Genomic DNA, 26562 nt, shown 5'->3' with positions numbered 1-26562 from the left:
CCCCTGCATTGGCAGGCAGATTCTCAACCACCGCACCACCAGGGAAGCCCTCCTAGATTCACTTTGGTAGCAAGTACAAAATTATTCCCTCATTTAATTTCATTTGAACTTAGCCCTAGAGAATAAAATGTGAATGTTTTTCTATAGAAGAAAAAAGGTTAGAAATACTATACTGGATATTAAATGTCAGGAACTCAGTAATCTTAGCAAGCTTCTTTTCAACTTCTTTTAATAACTATTTTAGGTCTAGCATTTATTAAAGTATCTTTTATCCAACTTGAAAAATAAGAATTCCCTGGCTTCACTCTAAATGCTGGATATCCAGAAACAATTAAGAAAAAACAACAACAAAAAAGGAAACCTTCTGGGACTGAATCCAGAACACTGGACAACGAGCTTGTGGATAACATACGTGAAAACATTTCGACAATGGGAGGGTAGAAGTCCACTGTTACCAGTCATCACAAGTTTAGTTTTGTGGTTTCTCAGCTAATAATTTTACCAGACAGGGTGAAGGAAAAAGCAATTCCCTACTGATAATAGGAAAGAGTAACAGTTTATAATTTTATTGAAGGCGCCAGAATTTTAAAATAAATTTTTCTAAAAATATTAAGAATTAAAAAGTATTTGATAAAGGAAAGAAATAATGGCAAAATGCTATCAGAAACTGAATTAAAAAAAAAAAAAGCAAACCCAAGAATATGAAAGCATTTTTCAAAGGAAAAAGGCCTATTTATAATAACCACAGAGGCTTGCATTACTTTCAGAGCAATGTAACTGTTAACCTTGAGCATAATGCCAGTTAACCACAAAGGGTAAATTTAATAAAGTCTGTTTCTGAAAACATAAAAATACAGTAAGCATTGTGGAAATATATCCACAGAAAAGAAAAAAGGAAAATAAAGGCTTAAAGCCCCTTATTACCCAGAGATATCAATTATAAACAGCTTATTTCTCTCTGCTACTTGAAAAGTAAGAACTTCCTAGCTTCACTAGGAATGCTAGACATGTTAATATTTACCTTAACTACAAGAGGAGTTTCAAGTAAATGTAATTCTGAAGCCCTGGAAGCGTTGTGACGTGATCCGTTTGACTGTGAATTTACTGGCAATGAGGTGGATGCCAGGGACAAAGGAGATCTTGTGGGGCTTTGCTGAATAAATCCCAAACACTGAGCAGGCTGGGGGACAGGATGAACAACCAAATCCAGCAGCCTGTAATCACAGTATACATATCAATAGAAAAGTCCTGGTAACACACTTGAGTTATACTGAAGAAACAAAAGAATTAGTATCCCATTTAATAACACAGACTTCTATATTCAGTGGTAAATATAACCATATGAAAATATAAATTCAGACAAGTATATTACTGTAATGCCACCCTTAGTTCCAGAAATCAAAATTAATTCAGTAGTAAAAAAGAGAATTATGAATTCTAGATAACAACAATTTGGTCATCCCCCTGCAACCCTGAAAAGGAGTTCTAGCCCTCCTCCCTCCCTTTTACCAATATTTACTGAGCCCCTACTATGTGCCAGGCATTATTTTTAAATGAAGATGAACTGCTAATGATTTAAATACTCAAGAAAACAAGGCAATGTTTCCCTAGCAATCCATTTGCTACAATTCACTTTCACAACATAAAAATTCCTTTCACCCACATATGAGGTACATAATGAATACTGGTTTATTTACCTTTATGGTTCTGATCACAATAAAGACTAGACTTACCAACCAAAAAAAAAGTTAATTTTCTCAAATTAATGAGGTTAGTGGCAAAAGAGAATCCCAGGATTCTACTAAATGGCTTTCTATAGTGCCCTGGACATTTTTATCATATCAAATGATAGGAGAGAGAGCCTTAACACTTTTATTATCGCTCCTTTCTTGAACCCCAGATCTATTAAAATACAAAGGAACTGAGAAAAAGTGACTTGTGGGAAAAATATCGAAACTACTGGTAGGAAAACAGAATGCCAGTGATAATGACATCCATTTGAAGCAATCTTCTTACCATCTCCTGAGGGTAATTAAAGGAAAAGAACCTCAATCTAATAAAATCTAATCCAAGAAAGGGAAAATCCTTTCACGATTTGAAAATATATCCATTATGTACACTACAAACAGCTTTGGCCCCAATTGCTTTTAAGTTATTAACTTATTCTGAGTACTTTATTCTTAGTATCATAGATTCAGATAACTTTATTCCCATAAAATTATGTCATTCTGTCATTGATAAAATGTAAACAATCAAAAATTTCCAACAATTATGGTCATATTATTGAAGAGAATCATTACATTGAGACACTTGTTTGTTCTCTGCTATTGATGATTATGAACACTTCTCAACTCTCCAATGTTCTTAAATAAAATAAACACAATCACAATTTCATGTTGGATGCAAAATTTCAATTTAACTATTTACTTTTCTAATACCACAGGTTAAGAAATAAAATATTATTGCATCTGAAGCCACTTAAGACATTTTAGTAGGCTCTGTTACACAGGAACAAGCTTTAAGAAGCCAACCAAGATTAGTTGGGATTTATGAAAATAAGCTTTATTCATGGGTCAATCAACAATGAGATTAAAGAAAGCAAGTTAACAGTTTATTTTGCTCATGATTTTAATAAAACAAAGTTTGCTTCTTTTCCCTAGGCAGTCTGAAATCATTAAGCAAAAATTCTAAGTAGACAATCAGCTGATGCAAAGTTTCTTAAAATTACTATAATGCTGCCCAAATTATTTATTTACAACAAGCATTAAAAACTCATTCAAGAATTTAAAACAGTATTTATAAAAATTTTAAAGACAATTTAAAAATTACAGTGTAATTATTAAGTGTATCACCTCACACTGGTCAGAAATGGCTATCATCAAAAAGTCTACAAATAACAAATGCTGGAGAGGGTGTGGAGAAACAGGAACCCTCCTACACTGTTGTTGGGAATGTAAATTGGTGCAGCCACTATGGAGAACAGTATGGAGGTTCCTTAAAAAACTAAAAATAGAGTGACCATATGACCCAGCAATCCCATTCCTAGGCACATATCCAGAAATGAAGAAAATTCTAATTCGAAAAGATACTTGTGCCCCAATGTTCATAGCAGCACTATTTACAATAGCCAAGACATGGAAACAACCCAGTGCCAATCAACAGACAATTGGTTTAAGAAAATGTGGTATATATATAATGGAATTAGTCATAAAAAAAGAATGAAATGTTGTCATTTGCAGCAACATGGATGGACCTAGAGAATACCATACTAAGTGAAGTAAGTCAGATAGAGAAAGACAAATTTTATATCACAGTGTAATTCTTATCTAACATTGTCTTTTAAAAGTGATTTAATAAATTCTTACCTAGAAATTTTTTGTGATGCTTTTGAAATTGGTGTTCCAACAAATGCCTCAGGCAGCTCTGGATCTGGGAGGGAATATACTATAGGAGATGGTTCCTCTATTTTAGGACTACAAAGAAAATAAAAATTTAACTTTTGATTATGTATCATGAGGAGGATTAAATTACAAATGCTATAAGAAGGTGAGATTAGATGGGAGAAGGGGGCTTTCATTTTTTTCCTTAGGGCATTTCTGCTTATTTACAAATAACGATGAACATAATTTGGTTTTAAATTTAAAGACAAAGAACATTCTTCTTGCAAGAAAAGTAGACAACATAAAAGAGTTTTCCTTTTTACATACATTAATAAGCTCTAAGGCTGGATTGTTTATGAATGCAGCTGATATCCAGGAAAGATTAACAAGTAGCATGACTATAAAAGGTGTAAGAAAAACATACCTATTGTAGACAGAGACGCTATTTTTAGGTTCATTACTTGCCCAGACCTCTCCAATTTTAGATAACACATTACTGATGAAAGTAGATCTTGTTAACACAGTCCCTGTTACAGCTTGCTTTGGAACTGCTGATAATGGTTTTGGCCTAGAAACTGTAAAATGAAAAAGGTAGGATTTAATTTCATCTCTAACACCAGAATTTTAATAGTAGATTAATATGAAAGATTGGAGAAAACAAAACACAACATAAGAGCAGTTAAAATTATATTTGGTTTAGCAACATCTATGCAGAAATTTAACAATTTGGGCTTTTAGGAGATGGTAAAATAATTATTCTACATGTTTTCTAGAAGTTAGATAGGAGTCTTCAAATGAAATAAAAAGAGTTCCGTCATTTTGTATTAAATAAACTGTAAAAAGTTCCAAGAAAGCTTTTGACTTCTTGGGGTAGAGTAGCCAGTAAAAAAAAAAAGTACCGCTGTGATGAATCAAAGCAAAATTAAGCTAAATAGAAGATAATGATGGTTTCAGAAGATAATCAATCATTCAGTATCTTTTCTAGTCCAATACTTTATCACATTTTTCAATGATATCTTACCTTCTCGAAGAACTGATGATGCTGACAGATGGTAAGGCTTAGCTCGCTCAGTGGCTAATTTTCGCTGAACTCTAGGAAGAATTTTCCCATATTGGTCTAATATAGAATTTCGAGCCATTGATCTCTCTCGCAAACGAGGATCACGATCATTCTATTGAACATATCATAACTGGTAAAAATTTAATCTTCAAAAATGTGAGTGCTATGTTTATATATTTACCATTTAAAATATAATTATGAATACGCAAGAATATCTTCATCCTTCCTACATATCCATTCTTCCAAACCAAGGACCTCATACACACACCTAACTGCTTCATCAGTCCTTACCTGTCACTAAATTCCAAGCCTCTCCTTCCCAGCCTTGATTATTCACAATGAAAGCAATCGTTATCATTTACTAAGCAACATATTCACACACACCTCTGTGCATCTTCACAAAGAGATACTGTCATTTTACAATTGAGGAAACCAGGGTTCAGAGGGTGTGCTCATTTGTTCACACAGAGCAAATGAACAATTAGCCCAACCCCTACAGTCCATACTTGTTGCACTATTTATTTCCTACTGCTATCCTCTACCAATTCCTCTTGTTTTCCGAGTGAAGCAGTTAGTCTGGCAAGACTGTGGGCAGATATCTAAACAGAAATGGCATATATGAAAGAATTAGATAAGTAACAATACCCTGTTTCTCAATTCTGCTACAGAAGCCAAGAAGAGGACTTCCTAAACTCAAGATTATACAAAGCTCAGTGGCTACCAAACTACAAGCTCTTATATAATGAAGTCACCTGTTTTCCCTATTCTCTTGTCCCCCATAATAAAACAAGTTTAACTGTACCATAAGATTTATCTTCAGAGTTTGGTTCAGCTTCAAGGCAGGAATATAATTGGCACGCTGCAAATGGTGAACTAAAAGGAATTCATGATTCTGAACACTGGCACTGGACTGTAAGAATCTCACCAAACACTCCTAGAAAGAACAAGATAGATTTGTAAGCTACTAACTTATCCTGAGTTTCTGGATATAAGTTTATACTGATAAGTCATCACCTGTTCAGTGTCTGTGAATGGCAGCTTCAGTAAATCCTCCATTAGGCCCACTTCCTGACAGACTTCATATGTGTGCTTGAGCAACTCCTCTATATCCAACCTATTAGAATGCTGTCGCAGTAAACTCCAGGCTTCAACCATGCACCTGAAATCAATATTTATCAAAGTTTAGTTTTAGAAAAGCTATTTAAAATGTTCAAAACAAGTAATCCACCTGAAGAATCCCAAAGATACTTTGTACATGTAATTTAAAAGTACTTTAAAATTTTATTGAGTACTAATTACTGCATAACGAAGTTGTCAACAAGAAGATAAGGCATCTCTAAAGACTTTATATTATAATAAAATGTTGACTATTTCATGTAATTTGTTGAATACTGCACTGAAAGTAAGAAACAGAACTGTTCTATGGGTAGAGAACGGTTCTAAGCATATGAGTTATTTACCCTCGTGATCACGTGGCTGACTGGGAGCTGCAGCTTGCTGTCGCTGCTCAGCATCGTTAGAGAGGACCACACTGCATATCATTAGCTCAGGAGAAGATCAAAATTCAAAATTCGAAGTATGGTTTCTACTTCATACAAGTATATCGCTTTGCACCATTTTAAAGTTGAAAAATTGCAAGTCGAACCATTTTAAGTCAGGGACCGTCTGTACCCAAGAGTTCAAGAAGACAAAAAACTAATGTGGTCTGCACAGTACTGAAAGATTAAAGCGAGGTTCTTAAGGAGGTGACACTCAGCATGAGAAGAGTGGAAAAGAAAGTGAGCAAAGACCTACAGACAGAAACAGCATATTGTATTTATGGGAAAATAAAGGACTTAGCTTAGTAACAGACGATTTTGGCTGATCTACAGCAAGATCTGACTGGAGAACTTGGGTCAAATTAGTTTTAGATACCATGTGGGGCTGCTGAAACATCCTTCTGTGGGCAATAAAGTGTTAAATGAAGCAGTGTTTCTCAAGATATACTGTTAAGTAGAAATAAGCTTAAAACAGCATGAATAATTATAATTTCCAAAAATTAATCAATAAACAAAGCCTATAAATGTTTATGTATTTATTTAGATAACAAAATGTCTTGAAAAATATACACTAAGATTAACAATGATTAATCTGACAGGTAGAATTTTTGGAAGGGCTGATAACTGTCAAGTCAGAAGCAGGGGTAGAATAAAAAATGGCAAGCAGATAGGAATAATTTTCTAAAAAAAAAAATCATCATTCCTAATTTTAAGTGAATAATTTTGATTTTAATAGGCATCTTAATTAAAAAGCTTTAGCTATAGTTTTTATTGAAATAAAAACAAAAACTGAAAGGACTTATAAATAAATAACTGACCCTCGTAACTGACCCTTATAAATAAATAACTGACCCTGTGTTTCGTAAGAAACACAGAATGTGTGAACAAAGTTACAGCAATTAGTATTCATAATGAAAATGCATCTGAGGAAATTTTGGCAGCACTGTCCCAGACTCCCGCTAGACACAAAGTTTCTTGGGGAAGCAAATCCCACTGTTGGCAGTTCAGGGCCCTGTTAATTTTATTGTTTGGGGACTAGAATATTTTAACGTATTCCACAGAACTTATAAAACTAACGACCCAAATAAGTAAAACATTTGTGGTGTATTCCCTAAAAATCTGCATCTGAAATTGCCTTCCACTTCTGTTTCTACCAGGACAGGCATGACAGTGTAGTTGTTATAACCTGAGTATCTAAGAGGAGTAATTTTTTTCCTAAATCAAAAATCTGGGAATGTTAAAATGAGCACACCATTTTTGTAGAAAGAAAAATAGCTAATGAGGATGAATGAACATCTCACCATTAATTTTAATATAAAGAAATAGATGAAGTGGGTATAATACAATCTTGGTATCTGTTGAATTTGATTTAGGATGGGTGTATGGAATAGTCATTGCACTATTCTACTTTTTGTGTATTCTGGAATCTTCTTACAAAATGCTTACACCAAAATAAATTTCAGATCCATCAAAAATTTAAATGATAAAACAAAAAACATAGAATGGTAATAGAAACAGTGAGAGGATTAAATAATAATATTGAAGTGGAAAAGACACAAAAGTCATAAAAATATTGGTCATTCTGACTTCATAAAATAGCTCTGTATGAAAAGATGCATTCAATTATTATAGTGAGATCATATTAATATTACCATTTTCACCTATCAGATGGATAAATGCAGGGGGTTAAACTGGCATGACATTCATGGAAAGCAACATGCCATTATCAAAATTACAATTGCAAATATCCTTTCACCCAGTAATTCCACTTCCAGGATTTTACCTTACAAAATAAATTTGCACTTGTGTAAAATGGGTGGTTACTCATACACAGCAGTGTTTAAAATGGTAAAACATTAAAACCACCTAAATGTTCACTAAGGGAAGCCAGTTAAATAAATACTGGTACATCCACACAATGAAGCTCTTTATGTACTATTATGAAATGAATTCCAAATTAGCTTTAAAAGTATATTGCAGAAGGATGTACAGTATGCTGTCTGTATTTTTTTAAAAAGGGAGAGAGGGGTGGCAATGACATATATACGCATTTGCTTAGTAGGTCCAGAACGGCTTAGGAAGGATACACTAGAAATTATTAACATTGTTTGGGTAGTGGGAGGAAGCTTAGGAGGCTGGGAATTCACTGTGTATCCTTTTGTACCTTTAGAAAAAAGCATGTAAATATCTTACTATTCAAAAACAGAAAGAGCCATATTCTTGCCCCTCTTCCCCCAGCCCATGGATATATGTTTTAAGTTTTCCACTTTAAAGTACGATATCTACTCCCAGTTGAGCAGACATACTAGTAGGAGTAAGATTAATTTATTTATGACTTATTAAATATTAATCTAGTAACAGTGAGCATACCTGAAAGCAAAAGACAAATGATAATGTTTTTTCCCAGTTTCTCCCCTAGCAGGAGAAGACACAGTTACCTTCAACTACAAGAAACTGATGCACCATTTTGGGCCAACACTTGCATAAATTTTAAAATAAGTTAAGTCTCAAATTCCCACTCTCTCCTGCTTCCTATGGCAGAAAGGCATGATGCCAGGAAAAGCAGTAAGAAAATCACTTCAACTGATGAAAGGCTAAACTAGCATGTTGATAGTAAAAGTTATTTCAATAAGAAATGTATGGGGGTTCTTGACGATACAGCAAGAAGACAGCCTGAAAAACACTCCTGTGACAAGCTCTAAAAATGCTAGATTGAATATAAACAATCTTTTGAAATGCATCATGGAGATCACAATGAAAAAAGAAATTCCAGAGAGGTAAACAAGCAACTACTGGTTTCCAGTGATTAGTGTAAGTTAAAATATTAGGAAAAGATATATCATAAATAACAGAATATTGGTATAGCTACATTAACAGTTACTCATGATGAAGGTTACTCTATAATAATAAAAGGTTAAAGTCATTTTAAAAAACTCTTATGTACCTAATATTCGAAATACAAAAAGTTAGCAGTATTATGAGGAATGAACACATCCTTCATTAGAGTAGGCAACTTGCAGACCTTCCTTTCTTTCTATCTATCTATCTATCTATCTATCTATCTATCTATCTATCTATCTATCTATCTATCTATCTATCTATCTATCTATCTATCTATCTCTGTACCGCACAGCATGCAGGATCTTAGTTCCCCAACCAGGGATCAAACCCATGCCCAGCTGAAGTGGAAGTGCAGAGTCTTAACCACTGGACCATCAGGGAACTCCTGCAAACCTTTCTTAATAATTAAGCAGACCACACACACACACACACACACATCATTAAGGACACACAAGGATTAAAACCACACAATGAACAAACTTGATCTTTTAGACAAATACACTTGACACCTCACCTAATAAATGAGCAACACACTGACTACTTGTGAATACAACAAGTCTTAATAAATTTTAGAGGATGGCTACCACACTGATCACATTATGTAGTCACGATGCAATTAAGATAGAAAAGAACAAGATAATTTTTAAACCCACATTTGTAAAGTGAAACTTCTAAATACCTGATAGGAAGAGAAAAAAATCATAATGAAAATTTTAAAATACTTAGAACAGAAAGATAATTAAAATTGTGGGATGATGCCACAGCAATAGACAGAACGTTCAGATTTATGTTTTTATATTAGTAAAGATAAAGGGTTGAGAATGAGAAATCATCCAACTTGAGTTAAAAAGCACAGCAGAGGACTTCCCTGGTGGCGCAGTGGTTAGGAATCCGCCTGCCAATGCGGGGAACACGGGTTTGAGCCCTGGTCCGGGAAGATCCCACATGCCGCGGAGCAACTAAGCCCGTGTGCCACAACTACTGAGCCTGCGCTCTAGAGCCTGTGAGCCGCAACTACTGAGCCTGCGCTCTAGAGCCTGTGAGCCACAACTACTGAGCCCACGTGCCACAACTACTGAAGCCTGCACGCCTAGAGCCCGTGCTCCACAACAAGAGAAGCCACCACAATGAGAAGCCCGTGCACCACAACGAAGAGTAGCCCCCGCTTGCCGGAACTAGAGAAAAGCCCGCGCACAGCAACGAAGACCCAACGCAGCCAAAAATAAAAATAAATTTTAAAAAAATTAAAAAAAAAAAAGCACAGCAGACTAAAACCCACAGAAAGTGGGAAGAAAAGAATAAAGACAATGATTGCGCCTATACAAAAAGGTTTTCCAGCTCTATTGTACTTTTATGTTACTAAGACTGAATACTCAATGTTAACAGCTGAAAATCTAAAGCTGTTACTCTGAGGCTATCGTGTACTGTGCATCATGATTACTTTGCAGGTAAACCTATTTGCCAAGCCATAATTGTGATGGTATGTCTATAAATAAAGTTCATACAACTGAAAAGCTACCATCATAATGGTTTTAAAGAAAGATGATCTTAATAAAGAAGAGGTGGCAGAGGCTAGAGTCAGGAGTCGGGCTGGGAAGTTAAATAAATGATGGCAGTGACAGTTAACTTTAAAAAAATTCAATCTACCACCATTTACTAATGACTTACTACCTGCGACTATAATAGTGCTTGCAAAATTTAACCCTCGAAATGTTGCAAGGTGGTCATTATCAACCCATGAGGAAACCTGGGCTTGGAAAGGATAATTTAACTGCTTTTGATCATATTTTAGAATGTAGCAGGGTTTAGGTATAAATTCAGATCTATTTGAGTCCAAAGATTGTGCTCTTAACATCTTTGCTACCATCAGTAGCTGTTACAGTATTGTTATTTTTTTAAAGATATAGATTAATAAATAATATCATCATTAATATAAATTCAAACAATAGCTGGAAAACCAAACAACACCTCACTTATCTAGCATGGGGTGAGTTTGGGGAGAGGGTTAGTATTCTGATGGTTGAGGTATCAAAATTTTTTCAGCTATTTTAACTATCGCTATGCAATCATGGCATATGGATGTTAGCAAGACCGCTATGTAGCCTGACTTACTTTTAGTTCAAACTTCCCAAGCTTAGCTTTTTTCCATGTTTCAAGCACATTGTGGTTAATCATTCTGTTGGATTAGAGATGTAGGCATTTCGGGAAATTAGGTGATTATGTGCTAAAAAACATGGGACATAACCTCAGAACTTTGCTTTCTTGAATCAGTCCCTAAAAATCAGCTTGTTTTCTTGTCATGTACTTCTTTCTAATAAAAGTGGAGTGCAGAATATGTATGTAGCTGCACGACCTCCTGAGCAATGAAACATGGCTGCCTTTCTGCACAAGTATCAGTTCAAAAACTAAAGCAGCCTCTCCCTACATTGTTTTCTTACTTTCAATAAAAACAACAAAAAAGGATGAAATCTTGCCATTTGGACAACACGGATGGATCTTGAGGGTGTTAAGCTAAGTCAGACAAAGACAAATACCATATAACCTCACTTCAATGTGGAATCTATCAAAAACTCATGAAAAAAGAGATCAGATTTGTGGTTAGCAGAGGAGGGGGGTGGGGAGTGGGTGAAATGGATGAAGGGTCAAAAGGTACAAACTTCCTGTTATAAAATAAGTAAGTCATGGTAAATAATACTGTATTGCATATTTAAAAGTTGCATATTTGAAAGTAAACCTTTAAAGTTCTCATCACAAGAAAAAAAATTCTATAACTAGGTATGGTAACAGATGTTAACTAGACCTATTGTGGTGATCATTTAACAATACATACAAATTCAAACCATTATGTTGTACACTTGAAACTAATATAATATTGTATGTCAACTATACCTCAATTTAAAAACAAAAACAAACAAAAAACTCCCCTGCTACTTTTACTTATCTTAACAGTTGTCTTCTGCCTCTCTAACATTCGAGTCATTCTCCAGTTATAGAACCAGTAATTATCTTAAACATTTACTGAATCTGAAAATATGCTATCTCACAAATGGCATTTTGAGTGGTCCTTTGTTTTCACTCCTGCACTTACTGTAAAGGACACTTAATAATGCTAGTTTTCTGGAGACTAGATAACTGAGGCTTTACTGTACTTGAGAAATAAGGTTTTGAAATTATACTATATAAAGTTTGTATCATTATAAACATTATTACATAATGTTTGCTATGGCTAAGGGAGAGGAAATGAGAATCTAGCAAAACAGAGAAACATACTCTGGATGAATCAAAGGACAATGGAATGAAAAAGAGGAAAAACCACCAACCTTTCAAAGTTTTTTTCCCTCAATGTTCCAACATCTGCTTTTCTGATGTAAAAGCATTAGTGTGCAAGTACCACCTCTTTAAAGTCACTTAAGAGTGAGAAGTTTACATGCAACTGAAAAAAATTTACATGCTGCTTGCCTACCAAGTACTAGGACTCTTAACCCATTTATTAAACATTTACCTCCTTTAGCTTCTTTAAATTTTTGTTCTTATATTCATTCTTAATTTATTCAGCTTAGCCAAATACTTTTGCTAACCAAAATTATTTCAACAAGTACTTCTTAGTTCATTACTTCTGAGGACACTGTAAGTTTCAATATGTCTAACGAGTCTATTATTAAACTGAAAGTCTGTCTGAAATGTAAAGATTCAACCCTCTCTCCTCAGAAATACATCCTGTTTAACCAAAGAGAACAAAGAAAACAACTTTCAGAGTGCTGACACTGAAGTGCTGTATGGTTCATAAATGACAATCTGGGATGAGTAAAGTGACCAATTTTAAAATATATAAAAAATGACCCAACCAATAAGATTGAAAAAAAACCAATACAAGTTGAAAAAAATAGTTACAATCTAAGAAATTTCAGCCCCAAACGAGTTTCCCAACTAACTAGGTATTAAGAAAACACAAAAACCAGATTAATATATTTCCAATCATGCCATTTAACTTGTCAGTTATTATATACATGACAAATATAATTATAGCAACAGTGTATTGCTATAATGCAACAACAAAAATCAAAGAACTGCAACACCCAAGCAACCAAGACTAACAAAAATATCAGAGTACCATCACTGGAATATACCCTCAAAGAGCATAATTTATCAACTCAACATATTTCTGGCTGCTTTTCAGCATAATCAAACTTCAACTGTCCATGCAGGAGACTGTCAATATTGCCAGGTAGAAACAAATACAATTTTTAAACCTCTGTTTGATTTCCCCTTTTACTCAAGGTACTTCTTTTCTTCACCTTATTTTTATTTTTTTTAATTAATTAATTTATTTATTTTTGGCTGTGTTGGGTCTTCGTTCCTGTGCGAGGGCTTTCTCTAGTTGCGGCAAGCAGGGGCCACTCTTCATCGCGGTGTGCGGGCCTCTCACTATCGCGGCCTCTCTTGTTGCGGAGCACAGGCTCCAGATGCGCAGGCTCAGTAGTTGTGGCTCACGGGCTTCGTTGCTCCGCGGCATGTGGGATCCTCCCAGACCAGGGCTCGAACCCGTGTCCCCTGCATTGGCAGGCAGACTCCCAACCACTGAGCCACCAGGGAAGCCCCTCTTCATCGTATTTTAGATAAAAGGTGCTTTACATTTTTCTTAATGATGAAAATATGAAGAACATAAGAATATTGTGTAATGCAACCAAATCAAAATATACATTGCTACTCTCTATTTCATCAATTCCACTTTATTAACACATGACCAAGAGTTTGACTGTATTTTCAAAATAGGTACTTACCTATTAAAGAGCAAAACGGTGAGGTGAAGGATAACATCACTACCACTGGACACTGTTGGCTTCATTGTTTGAATATATCTGAGGGCTTGTCTGTGCTCACCCTGACTCATGAAGGCTTCAATAATCTTTGAATGTTGCCATGACACAGGTTTTACAGTAGCTGGGTGAAACAGAAGATCCAAACCACTCTGCAAAAATGACATAAAAATTGGTAAATACAAATATAATGTTTTGCTTTTAGAAAGAAAAAAAAAAGGCAATATACTAAACCTATATAAACCAAGATAAAACCAATTTAAATATATCTGAAAATATCTACTTTAATCTATGATATTGATATATTTTATTTTAAATAAAAGCCTTATCAAAAGCCTCATACTTTCGAGACCCTGTTAAGCTAGTATATAGAATCTTTCCATCACCAGTTTCATACATCAATGCCAAATTCTGCCTTCTCTAGTTCACCCAACACACCAACCGTATCTCTAACATATCAATCACTATATTTGCACTATTAGTAATTGTTTATTTGTTTCCTTCCTTCTTTAGACAATAAGGAACCTGGGGTTCCAAACTATTTTATCTTTGTACTGCCTAAAATGGTGCTTGGTGAAGGTACTGATTAAACTGAATCCTTAAATTACCTCTGGAAGTAGACTGTGTCATATCTTTAATATCAAATTTAAATCCAGTTATGTATTTTCTCTAAAATTCTAATAATTTACAAAAGCTTACATTATAAGTGAACTACAGACTTACCTCATAGTCATTATGATCTATCAGCCAAAACCCTTGAATAAGTTTAACCTGGCCCCAAGAAATGGCAAAGGCAGTTGGAAATGATTCAATGGAAGTATCCGTTTTGTTTGGAAAGGAATACATAATATCAAGTAGCAAATAAATAGTCTTTAAAAAAGAGAATTAAGGACAATAAACAAAAAGAAAAACTCCTGTGTATATATTTGCAATAGGTAGCAACAGAAGATATCAGAAAAAAGGCTTAAGACACTTCTTTAAGTGTTCAGAAAGCCATTATGGATGTCCAGCTACAGAAGTATAGTTTTATTAAACGTGGCTACAGCCAATCCCACAACCGACTTCATTCATTCTCAATAGTAAGTACCACCACAAAGGAGATGAACTGAAGCATACTTTCTTCATGAAGTTAGTAGCTTAGCAAATTTAAGAAAGCTATAGACGAAATTCCAGTTATCCAGCAAAACCTGGCAGCCTTTAAGCAAACACATCACTTATTTTATAAATTATTAATAAAACTACACATTTTGACTAAGAAACTGACATTAGTATAAAAGTCTTATTTAAGAGACCACAAGGCTCAAACACAACGCCTAAGTAATTTAAGCTAACTTATAATGCATTCATATTCAGAACGTGAATTAACCTCAGAGAATGACCACTTGCTAGCAATGTTTTAGAGCAGCTGTCCTTAACTTTGGGAGTGTCTTGGACACATTTGAGAGTCTGATAAAAGCCATGAACCCTATCCCTAGGAAAATAAACTTAAAACAAAATTTTGCATAGATTCATAACCATAGACCATCTGAACCCAACCAACAGGTCCTGGATTAAGAATCTTTCCTTTAAAACAAATCCAAATGTGAAATTGAGATTGGATGAGACGCATAAGGCTCCCACTAGTCTGACACTGAATGATTTTGGTAATACATAAATTATTTGATAAAATGTTAAAGGATACAACAGAATGCTTGCTTGCTTCGGTAACGTTGTCCAGTAGGTATATGTCAAGTAATGCCTATTAAAACAAAATTTAGTGCCTTGTATATATTCGTTCATTTATGCTCCTTGTTTTCCCGAGCCCGTGCCAGGTATGAAAAATCCCGCCCCAACTTTGGAGACTAAATGATATCATGTTATTGCAAACCTACATGTAGACTAGTAGGAGGATATTTTCCTGTGCCTCCTTCATCCCGTTTCCACAACTTCTCTACTCGATCTCCTAACTGAGAAACCATTCCATCAATCATCAAGCAATCAGGGTTCCACTTCCCTCTGCAATAAGGGCAACATTATGGATATTTAGCGTTAGTGTTAAATTATTATTATCAAAACAATAAGCACCAAACTCTTAAAAGTAATGATCTCAACTATCAAAGGCAGAAGAGATTCGAGGACAGGATCCCATCATGAGAAATCCAGATATCAAGGAAAATTAGTCAGATAAACCCTGAAGAAGCTTCAAGTTTGGTCATCAGCAAGTCAGTCAGTGAAGGTCAGATTCCAGGGAAGAATGTGGTCTAGCCAGCAAAATGCCTGAGGCTTACTTTTTACCATCTTGAGCAAATTACCAAAGAGCATGGCAGCTCAGTATAGAGAAAATAATACTGCAGTTCAATGTCAATATTTTCAGTTTCATCACTTGGACTAGTCTTTTAACTCATTAATTCCCTGACAATATATATTACTGAGCACCTACAAGGGGATAAGCAGATATGGACCTTGTCTGTTTCCTCATCTAATATTAATAACAGCAGGAGCAGTTACTAATTACTGAATGAAATTTTCTTATGAGTAAGGCACTGTAAGAGGTACCTTGCATATAATATTTTATTTCATCTTTATATTGACTTTATAATTTCTGTGAGAAATAGGATTAGAAAGCTTAGCCAATCTGCTCAAGGACATACACTCTGGAAATAACAGATCTAGAAATTTTCAATATGCCTAATAAATCTCCCAAGTCAATGCTCACTATCGCAGATCAGTTACTCTAAAGTACTGGATCCCCCAACTTGCCATGCACAGCCTTATACAGATTTCCAAGTGAGTCTGACACAACAAACCCAGAACCAAGGTTTGTGAATCACTGCTCTAAAGGTTCTAAGCTGCTCTACAATTCTGTCATTCCAACCTGAAGAAGAAGGCTCTTTATAATCCCAAGGTAGAGCCAAGGCTCTAAACACTACTCTTTTTTCTTCTATTACTTCTATATATTTATTTCAAAGGAACCAACTACACATGTATTTAAAGGGAAGAGGGGAGTATGTATTTAAAGAAAAGAGGGATAAAGGAAATAAAGAAAAAAGTGGTTGAAGTGCTGAAATGCAAATGGTAATGGAAAAATAATGTAAAATAACTAACGTGACATATATTTTATGCTTTAATAAACAGTTGCTTCTAGTCTTTTTCTGTGTAAGAATTCTCAGGAAAAATACATGCTTAAATTATAGAATCTCCTCCAATAAATCAATCATGTGGTAAATAGTTTTATTTAGGAAATAATAAATAGCTATACTCAAGTTCTAAAATAAAGGTGTAACCATTAGGTCAAGGCAAACATTACAACTAAAATAGTAATGCTGGTGACAAATTCATATACTTTACTGAGAAGTCCATCCATTTAATCGTTTTATAACATGATGAATTCTGTTCTGAGAAAGCTTTAACTTCTTACACAAGTAACTTCTAAAATAGTTTTTGAAGGTTCTGGATGCACTATACCTTGATGAACGCTCACACTTCTGTCGACGACTGGTGTAGTAGTTCTGAATTACAGGGTAGTTGTAGCATAACCTTGACAACTGCACAGCATCATCTAGATGTTTTTTAAGAGTTAGAAGAAAAGCTAGTAATATTTCCAAAATATCCCCAAAATACTTAAAGTTACATACATTGATATTTTACTACAATTTTGTAATGTTGTTCAATTTGCAGGCTTCTTAAAGTAATAAAAGAACACTGCACACCTTTATTAATAGATGCACAAATGAGAAAACTGAGTCTCTCATAAAAGTCTTGTAACAAAAGGATCCTGGCTTAAAACCATGGAAAAGCTATTCTAGAAAATGATTTTACTCCCTTAGGCACAAATGATAATTTAAAAGCAAGCAAGTTCACTATCTGTTCAAGTAAAACTCTAAAAGAATTATGAAAGAATAAGATCAACAGTAAGTATGCACAGTGGCAGAAGCACTTCTAAGTCCGTGTATCCTGGAAATGCGAGAAGTTGGAGACTTTTGTTCTAAACAAATATAGTAAGTCAAATTCTCTAATTCTTGGTGTTCGGTGAGTTATTAGATAAAGAGGGTATTTAACTGATGGCTAATAATATTGGTTATTAAACATATTAAAAGAACCCTTAAGAGAAAAAGATGGACAAATTAGATTATAAAATTCATAGTTCTATGGCTCTAAATTATAGCCGGTGATATCACTGAACCCATCTTCAGAAGCCATGTTTCAGCAAATGTTCTTTCCTTTTAACCCAATAAACATGTATGGAACACATGTGTATCAGGCATGGGATGAAGCACTGAAGGTACAAAGTAGGGAAGAATGTAAGAAAAGAAGAATACAAGAAAACATAACTGAGGTGGTATAAGAAAGGAATCCTACAACAACAGAACAACAAAATTATAAAGATTTAAGAATGTTCCAATGTTAATATTTATAGATTAGGTAAATATTTTACCTAAGCCCTCTGGTAAAAGCCCAGAATGAGAGAACCAAAGAACCACTTGTGCATATTGACAGATGAGCTGGGTAACCATATACTTATTGCTTAAATCCATAAGACCTGCAAAGAGTTAAAATCTGTTGTTAGCTTTCAATTTATCAACCACAAATGAAAAATCAAGGCACTCAATAGTTTTCAAAAAAAGTAATTAATTACTTGGTGATTTTAAGCAATACGTATGTATTTTTAAACAAACTTAGCTTGAACAAATAATCTCCAAAATGCTAAACTAACTCATTGACTAAAATAGACACTTCAGGTAAGTATGCTTCTATATTAGCTATACTTCCATTTATCTAATTTCAGTAGTCAGATTTTTATATTAAAACAAACTAGTACAGTATCATTATACAGGCTGTTCAAACCAGGCCTTTTGATGAAACTGGCTATTTTGCTTAAATGGCAAAACAGAGGAGAAAAATTACAATGACCAACTCTATGAATAAAAACTTACATATAATTTAAAAATCTGAAATTCTACCATTAGTACACTATCTTAACAATCCTTAATCCCAAAATTTCCCAGCCTTATTTAATCATCGGCTCATGGCACATCTAATAACATTCTGTAGCTTTTCATTAAAAAAAAAAAAAAAAATTCCAGCATTTGAGAAATGATGGCCTGTTTGCCCAGTAATCCATCTAATACATAGGAAATGTATTCTTTCTCGAAGTCAAGAAGTAAAAGTCAACGAAACACTCATTTATATAAGACAAAGAGCACACCTCTTTCGGTGATCTCTTGGGCCTCAGCTGCAAAACAGCTTAAGACTATATTAAGGTTGCTAAGAAGTAAATGGCACTGCTGGAGAGACTGTACAGTTTGTGGATCGATGAAACGACACGAACCATCAAATAATGGTGCACCTTTCAAGAATAAAATGTAAGATTAGTTTTGACACAGTACATCTGAATTAACTAAAGTCACAAATGCAAAACATATCAAATTCCAATTAGCAAGAGAATTATTCTATATGAGATCTACAAAGACAAGCTTCAAATGACAAATACCCTCAAGGAATCTAGAAGGGCAGATACAAATACAAATTTTTATTTTTTAAAAATGTAGAATGAGACTTCCCTGGTGGCGCAGTGGTTAAGAATCTGGCTGCCAATGCAGGGGACAAGGGTTCGAGCCCTGGTCCGGGAGGATCCCACATGCTGCGAAGCAACTAAGCCCGTGTGCCACAACTGAGCCTGCGCTGTAAAGCCCGCGAGCCACAACTACTGAAGCCCACAAGCCACAACTACTGAAGCCCGCACGCCTAGAGCCCGTGCTCCACAAGAGAAGCCACCACAACAAGAAGCCTGCGCACCGCAATGAAGAGTAGCCCCCACTTGCCGCAACTAGAGAAAGCCCGCGCGCAGCGACAAGACCCAATGCAGCCAAAAAGAATAATAATAATAAAATAAAATAAAAATGTAGAATGAGGTAAGCAATAGGTGAGCACAGAGGAAAGTGATATAGATTCAACTTCAGATTCACTAGAAATCAGTTATATTCATTAAATGCTTCTCCTTCAAATAAATCTTTTATATCAGATCTTTTATGTACTATGTTGTTTTGTGATTATAATTTGATAAGAACTCTTTCTTTCACCTCCAGTCTTCAAAAGTGAGACAATGAAATTAAGACTCAGATAGAGACCTATTACAATATAATTTCATGCTTCCTACAATGAATGCACTGTAGACTCGGTTGTCCTCTCATTTCAAACTCAAGGTTGAGTTTACAAATGCACTTTTGGGAGAAGCTATTTTAGCAGCTATTGGTTACATCTTTTTAGATAAGATTCCATTACATTAATAATTATGTGTTATTTGACCAGAAAACAAATACCTTAATTCTGAATACTTCCTAAAATCATTTGCTTTACTTCCAGTACATTTAAAAAACTATTATGCTTTGTATTTTAATTATTCTTAGTTAAAAAAAAAAAATTAACCAGTAATAAAGCACAAAGCAGTAATAATAATGGTTGAGCTACCAAGTTCAACCCTGAAACACCACATTATGCTCAAAGCATAATAAAAGCATACAATTTATGAATTGAGTTGAATTTTTTTTTTTGGCCATGCCACGTGGCTTGGGGGATCTTAGTTCCCTGACCAGGGATCAAACTCAGGCCCCCTCAGTAAAAGCACTGAGTCCTAACCACTGGACCACCAGGGAATCCCCAAGTTGAATTTTTTTTACATAACTTACATAATCAGCCCTGAAAACATTTTCCTCTCAAAAAAATATTTTTTTCACCCTGATTCTGAATTATCAGGTGTTCCACACTTCAAACGTACAATGATTACTGAAATATTTAAAATTACTTATTTCATGTTTACAATTTCCTTTAAGTACACCTTAAAAATACTATACAGAACCCCATGTACTCCTATCAAATTTTGTTGGTTTAAAAATCCTCTACTAAGAATAACTTTTTAAATAAGTCCAATGTGTTCATTCATCATGACATAATAATACTAATAACAAATACATATATACTTCTAAATAAACTTAAATTTTACTTTCATGTACAGGGCAATCATATATTACCTTTAACATTATTTTCGCACTAGTTGGGCATAATGGGTTTTTAATATTCACAGAATACAAGAAAACTCAAAGCGTACAATTCACTAATAAACAAGACTAGATAATGACTAATGACATCTGTTAGTACAAGACAGGTGATTGAGTTTTTGCCCTGCTATTTAGCTTCATAAATATTTTAAATGGAAAATGAATAAAGCTCAGAAGTTAACTAGCATATTCTCTACTCCATCGTTAGCATATTTTATAAATTAAATGCCTAAGATCAAAAGATAATTAAGCTATAATTCTGAAACTTGCTATTGTGGACATACCTAACATGCTGCCAATTTAAATGATCTGTTGAATTTAAGGAGAGTCCATCTCAAATTATCCATGATGATTGCAAAGGATTACATGAATAAGTAATACGAAATTGACATTTTTCAATGTGGGATATTTTTATTGTTTTATTAAAGCTAATACATGCTCATTTAAAAAATAAATAAATAAATAAACAAACAAAAAATAAACGATCTGTTGAAAAATCTTGTCACGCTAATGTAAAAAGAAATAGTTTCCTTCTGGGACTTCTTTAAAGAGTTTGCAACTTCAAAATGATTAAAAATTATTATTGTTATATACTCAAAACATAAACCAAGATTAGTTTTTTAATATACTACTTACATAGTCTGTCAAATTCCTCTTTTGTGAGAACCGCTTTATTCCATGTCCATTCAAGAACAAAGCGCAAATTAGCAGCAGAATTTGGTTGTTCTTATTTGTAAATATGAAAGGGAAAAATAGAGAATGATTATTAATTACAAAAAAAAAAAAAATTAGAAACTTTTCAGTGGAGAAACCTGACAGAAACCACCCTAACCAAGTGAGCGACCTTAACATCAACATTAATGGAGACAAACTGGTAACATGTACCTTCAGGGTATCACTTCAGGGAGCACATCAATTTATGTAACGCTATGGTAAAACTGTAAAATGTGAATCTAATCATGAGGAAAGATCAACAAACACAAACTGATAGGCAGGCTACAAAATAATACTGCCCATATTCTTTAAAAATGTAAATTTCTTCAAAGACAATCGCTTAAGAATTATACAAGATTAAGAGAGAGTTAAAAAGACCTGAAAACTAAATACAAAATACATTCTGGATTGGATTCTGAATTCCCCCTCCCTAAAAATGTTACGAAGGACATTAGGGCAATTAGTGAGATTCCAATAAGGTCTACAGATTATAGACAACAGCATGCACCAATATTAGCTTTCTTGATTTTTATAACTAAAAAGTGTTTTTTTAAGTGAATAGCCTTGTTCTTAAAGGAATATATTGAAGTATTTCAGTAAAGAAGCATGATGCCTTCAACTTATTCTCAAACGGTCAGAACAAAAACAACGTGTGTGTGTGAAGTGTGTGTTTATAAAGAGAGTAATACGCACAACTTGAATGAATCCCCAGAAAATTTTTCTGAGTGATAAAGAGCCAATCCTAAAAGGTTACATACTGTAGGATTCCATTTATGAACATTTTTGAAATGACAGAATTATAGAAATAGACAATAAATGAATGGGTGCCAGGCATTAGGAATGGGGTGGCGGCCGGGGGTAGTAGGCATGGCTATGAAAGGGCAACAAGAGAGGTCCTGGGTGTGATATAATATTAGAGACTTGCCAGATCTTATCATTCATGGAGGTAAGGGTACACTGTAAATGTCTTACAACTGCACGTGAACCTACAATTATCTCAAAGTAAAGTTTAACTTAACCCCCCACAAAACAGTGAATTGATAGTTTTAAAAATACGAAAGTAGTTTTTAATTGTTAAAAATCATAATCTTACCTTCTGTTATCCACCTTTTGATACATCCAGTCAAAAGTCCCAGAGAACTTGTCTGGATTGCTGCTGACAATATAGCTTCTAACTGTTCTTCCTAAACCATGTGTTAAAAAAAAAAAAAAAAAAAAAAGGAAAGAAAGAAAAGAAAGGATATGTGATCAGAGACAGAGGTGGCAAGTTCTAGTTCAGAACACAAATTTTAAAAGGATTAAAAATCATTATGATTCACTAGGATGGCTATATACAAGGTAACAAGCATTGGTGATGGTGCAGAAAATCCTCATACACTGCTGGTGGGAATGTAAAATGGGACAGCCACTTTGGAAGATGGTCTGGTAGTTCCTCAAAATCTTAAACATAGAGTTACCAAATGACCTAGCAATTCCACACCTAGGTACACATGCAAGAGAAATGCAAACACATGTCCACACAAAAAGTGTATATGAAGCAGCATTATTCATAACAGCCAAAAATGAGAATAACCAAAATGCCCTTCAACTGAAAAATGGATAAATAAAATGCAGTATATCGTACAGTGGAATATTACACAGCCAGAAAATGGGATGAAGTACTGATACGTGCTCCAATATGGATGAACCTTGAAAAACACTGTGCTAAGTCAAAGAAAACAGTCACAAAAGGCCATATATTATTTGATTCCATTTGTATGAAACGTCTAGTACAGGTAATCTATAGACAGAGAGTAGATTAGTAGTTACCAAAGGCTAGGAGAGAGAGACGGGAGGAAAAGGAATTGACTGCTAATGGGTATGGGGTTTGGGGGAAGGTGATAAAAATGCTCTAAAATTTAATGTTGTGATAGTTGTACAACTCCATAAATATACTAAAAACCACTGAACTGAATGGTATATGAATTAAATCTCAACAACACTGTTTTTTAAAAAAGCATTATATATCTGGTTTAAGAATCTATGAATTTCATTCACTACAGCAGCAAAGACTTTTTTAAAAAGGGATCATATGAACAAATAGATAAGTTAAACAGGAAGAGGGAGCTACAATATGATAAAGATTCCCCAAAACTAAAAACAGCATGATTCTAAATGAAGATTCATCAGAACAATTTACATTAAAATCAGGGACAAAACAAGGATGTCTGCTAGTACAATTATTTTTCTATAGTTTGTAGAGGTTCTACCAAATGCCATGAGAAAATAAAGTAATAAACAGAAACGGGGGGGGGGCGCGGAAAGCCTATATTTGCTGATGACTGCATACCTTGAAAATCTAAGAGATTCTAATTTAGTTAAGTAGATACCAAATGAATATACAAAAATCAGCTCCATCTAGAAATGAATATAGGGAAAATGGTCTACTCATAAAAATACTACAAAACACTTAGGGATAAAAATAGAAAGAAACCCACTAGAAAATAATCATAAACTCTTACTGACAGATGTAAAACAAACCCTAAATAATTGGGAAGATATACCATTTATACCTAGATGATTATCAAAATGCCAATTCTCCCCCAAATTAACATGAATATAATAAAATTCCCAAAAGAATTCCAACAGGAGCACTGGATAAAACCATCTTATAATTAATAAAAAAGAATTGCCTATGAACTTCCAAAAATTATAGATTAAAAAGAGACTGCATTACCAAATATCAAAGCAGTATATTAAAATGGTATAGAAATAGATAACTAGATATACGAAACAAGATAAAAACCCAGAAATAGAACCCAGTAGATATGGACATATAATATCAGATAAAGGTGGTATTTCAGTAGCATGATAAAAGGATATTATGGGTCCTGTGTCACAAATGATATAGCACAGCTGGACTAATCATCTGGCAAAAAGAAAAATGTACCTTTACCTTATATGACACACAAAAATGAATTATAGCCTTAAATGTTAAAGAAACATTTAGGTGTTAGGAAAATTTTTTTAAGCCAGAGCTATAAAATGCATTTGACTATAAAAATATTATTTTGAATGTGGTAAGAGATACCATAAAACAGTGAAGAGCAAATGATGGGGGAAATATCTGTAAGATTTACGACAGGATAAATACCTACATATTTTAATAAAGAATTTCTATAAAGACAACCCAATAAGAGAAAAGGTAAAACCTACAAATATGTAATCAATAGAAGAACAAATCCTGACAATATATGAAATTGCATATACGATATCATCCTTTTCATGTATATGGAGGGATAAAGAGATACAGGAAAGTATACATATCAAAAAGTCCATATACCATACATACAACTAACAAATAATTAGCAAGTGGACACTGATGAAACTATGGCCCAAGTCTAGATTGAGAATACTTCCCAGAAGCCCTGTCTCCTCCTACCTGATCAAAAGCAAATCCCACTTACTCCTCCCATCCCCCATGGTAACCACTCTCCAGCCTTTTGTAGCAATCACTTTTTTTTTTTTTTTTTTTGACCGCGCTGGGTCTTTTTGCTGCACGCGGGCATTCTCTAGTTGCGGTGAGCGGGGGCTACTCTTCATTGCGGTGCGCAGGCTTCTCATCACGGTGGCTTCTCTAGTTGCAGAGCATGGGCTCTAGGCGGGTGGGCTTCAGCAGCTGTGGCACTCGGGCTCTAGAACGCAGCCTCAGTAGTTGTGGCACACAGGCTTATTAGTCGCTCGGCGGCACGTGGGATCTTCCCGGACCAGGGCTCAAACCCGTGTCCCCTGCATTGGCGGGCGGATTCTTAACCACTGCGCCACCAGGGAAGCCCTAGGAATCACTTTCTTGCTTTTCTTTTTGTTTTACCTCTGTGTACGCATCACTAACCAATTCAGCTCAATTTGGTCTATTCTAGGAATAAAGTTTTAAAGAAGATACATGAAAAAAGTCAACAAAATGTCAATATTTGCATACTTCCATATACTTTAGTCAATTTTCTGAATTCAAATTATTCATGTATTATCTACATAAGTGGAAAAAACAACAAGGGTTGGATTAACAGATTCAAAATAATCACAGAAAACATTAAATGCTGTTTCATTAACATGGTTGAATTATAAGTATTTTTCTAGTTTCACTTTTCTTTTTAAAACTTAGATATCATTGCTTTAACTAAACTTGATAATGTATAATGGCAGCGGGGGTGGGGAGGAATCAGTATTAATTCCCTAAAGTAAAAAACTTAAATAGAGCACTTAAAGTGTCCAACTCCTTAAGGATGATGAACAGTTCCCACACAATACTAATTTGGAGCCTTTGGCAGGGAAGGATAGTCAGTTTCATTTCCTGACCAAAGGGCCCTATGAGCAGGGCCACCAGGGCAAAATTTACCTGAGGTCTTTTAATAAATCTAATTCAGAGCTGCATAAAGCCATTTTGAATCTTGTGTTTTCAATTTTGTTGTTTTCTTGGAGGGGAGGGGAATGGAAGCCCACTAGCTTAAATGCAAATGCCCAGCCCATAGATTATCCAGGGACCATTAGACAGAAGAGATTTCTTCTGCACAATATATTAACAATTCTTCTAGAACATGCACCAAATAGATGGGCTAAAAAGATCATAGTATTCGCAATGAACAAAAGAAGATTATGAACAAAACTATTTCAAAACCTCGAGCATCTAGAAAAGAAAGTGGACCTGTTGTAGAAACTGTTCAGGTTCCATTACTAAAGTGAACAAAATTTGTTGGACCAGGTGGATATCAACTAAAAATAACTTCAGGCTGAAACAGGAGTAACTATTAGTCAGGTGGACGAAGCAACATTTTCTGTCTTTGTACCAACACCCAGTGCTACGCATGAAGCAAGGGACTTCATTACCGAAATCTGCGAAGATGATCAAGAGCAGCAGTTAGAAACTGGAGCAGTGTACACCGCCACAATAACTGAAATCAGAGACACTGGAGTAATGGTTAAACTATTTCCAAATATGACTACAGTACTACTTCATAACACACAACATGATCAACGGAAGATTAAACATCCCACTGCTTTAGGATTAGAATTTGGCCAAGAAATTCAGATGAAATGTTTTGGACGTGATCCGGCTGATGGAAGAATGAGGCTTTCTTGTAAAGTGCTCCAGTCTCCAAATAGGCTTCTCTTAAAAAAAAAAAATTCTTGTTACTTGTGGCT

At 34.6% G+C, this 26562-nt stretch overlaps 1 protein-coding gene across 4 annotated transcripts in view; it reads right to left on the bottom strand.

Annotated features, from left to right (window-relative positions):
• Window positions 1-26562, bottom strand: part of AHCTF1 (AT-hook containing transcription factor 1) — an 82191-nt gene that overhangs the window by 21170 nt on the left and 34459 nt on the right. For 3 of the 4 annotated variants that reach the window (XM_082469719.1, XM_082469720.1, XM_082469722.1), the window contains exons 13-27: window positions 22478-22568; window positions 21307-21396; window positions 18822-18962; window positions 18051-18155; window positions 17081-17174; window positions 15508-15631; window positions 15318-15374; window positions 14360-14506; window positions 13601-13788; window positions 5455-5599; window positions 5243-5374; window positions 4402-4552; window positions 3805-3955; window positions 3366-3473; window positions 1022-1214 (exon numbers count right to left, since the gene is read on the bottom strand). In XM_082469719.1, coding sequence (XP_082325845.1) covers window positions 1022-1214; window positions 3366-3473; window positions 3805-3955; window positions 4402-4552; window positions 5243-5374; window positions 5455-5599; window positions 13601-13788; window positions 14360-14506; window positions 15318-15374; window positions 15508-15631; window positions 17081-17174; window positions 18051-18155; window positions 18822-18962; window positions 21307-21396; window positions 22478-22568 — 1917 coding nt within the window. The remainder of the gene's footprint in view (window positions 1-1021; window positions 1215-3365; window positions 3474-3804; window positions 3956-4401; window positions 4553-5242; window positions 5375-5454; window positions 5600-13600; window positions 13789-14359; window positions 14507-15317; window positions 15375-15507; window positions 15632-17080; window positions 17175-18050; window positions 18156-18821; window positions 18963-21306; window positions 21397-22477; window positions 22569-26562) is intronic. The other variant, XM_082469721.1, reaches the window with a different exon arrangement.

This window comes from Balaenoptera physalus (assembly GCF_965194825.1).
Source record: "Balaenoptera physalus genome assembly, chromosome: 1".
Classification (NCBI taxonomy): domain Eukaryota; kingdom Metazoa; phylum Chordata; class Mammalia; order Artiodactyla; family Balaenopteridae; genus Balaenoptera; species Balaenoptera physalus.
This window is presented reverse-complemented; position numbering and strand designations above follow the sequence as displayed.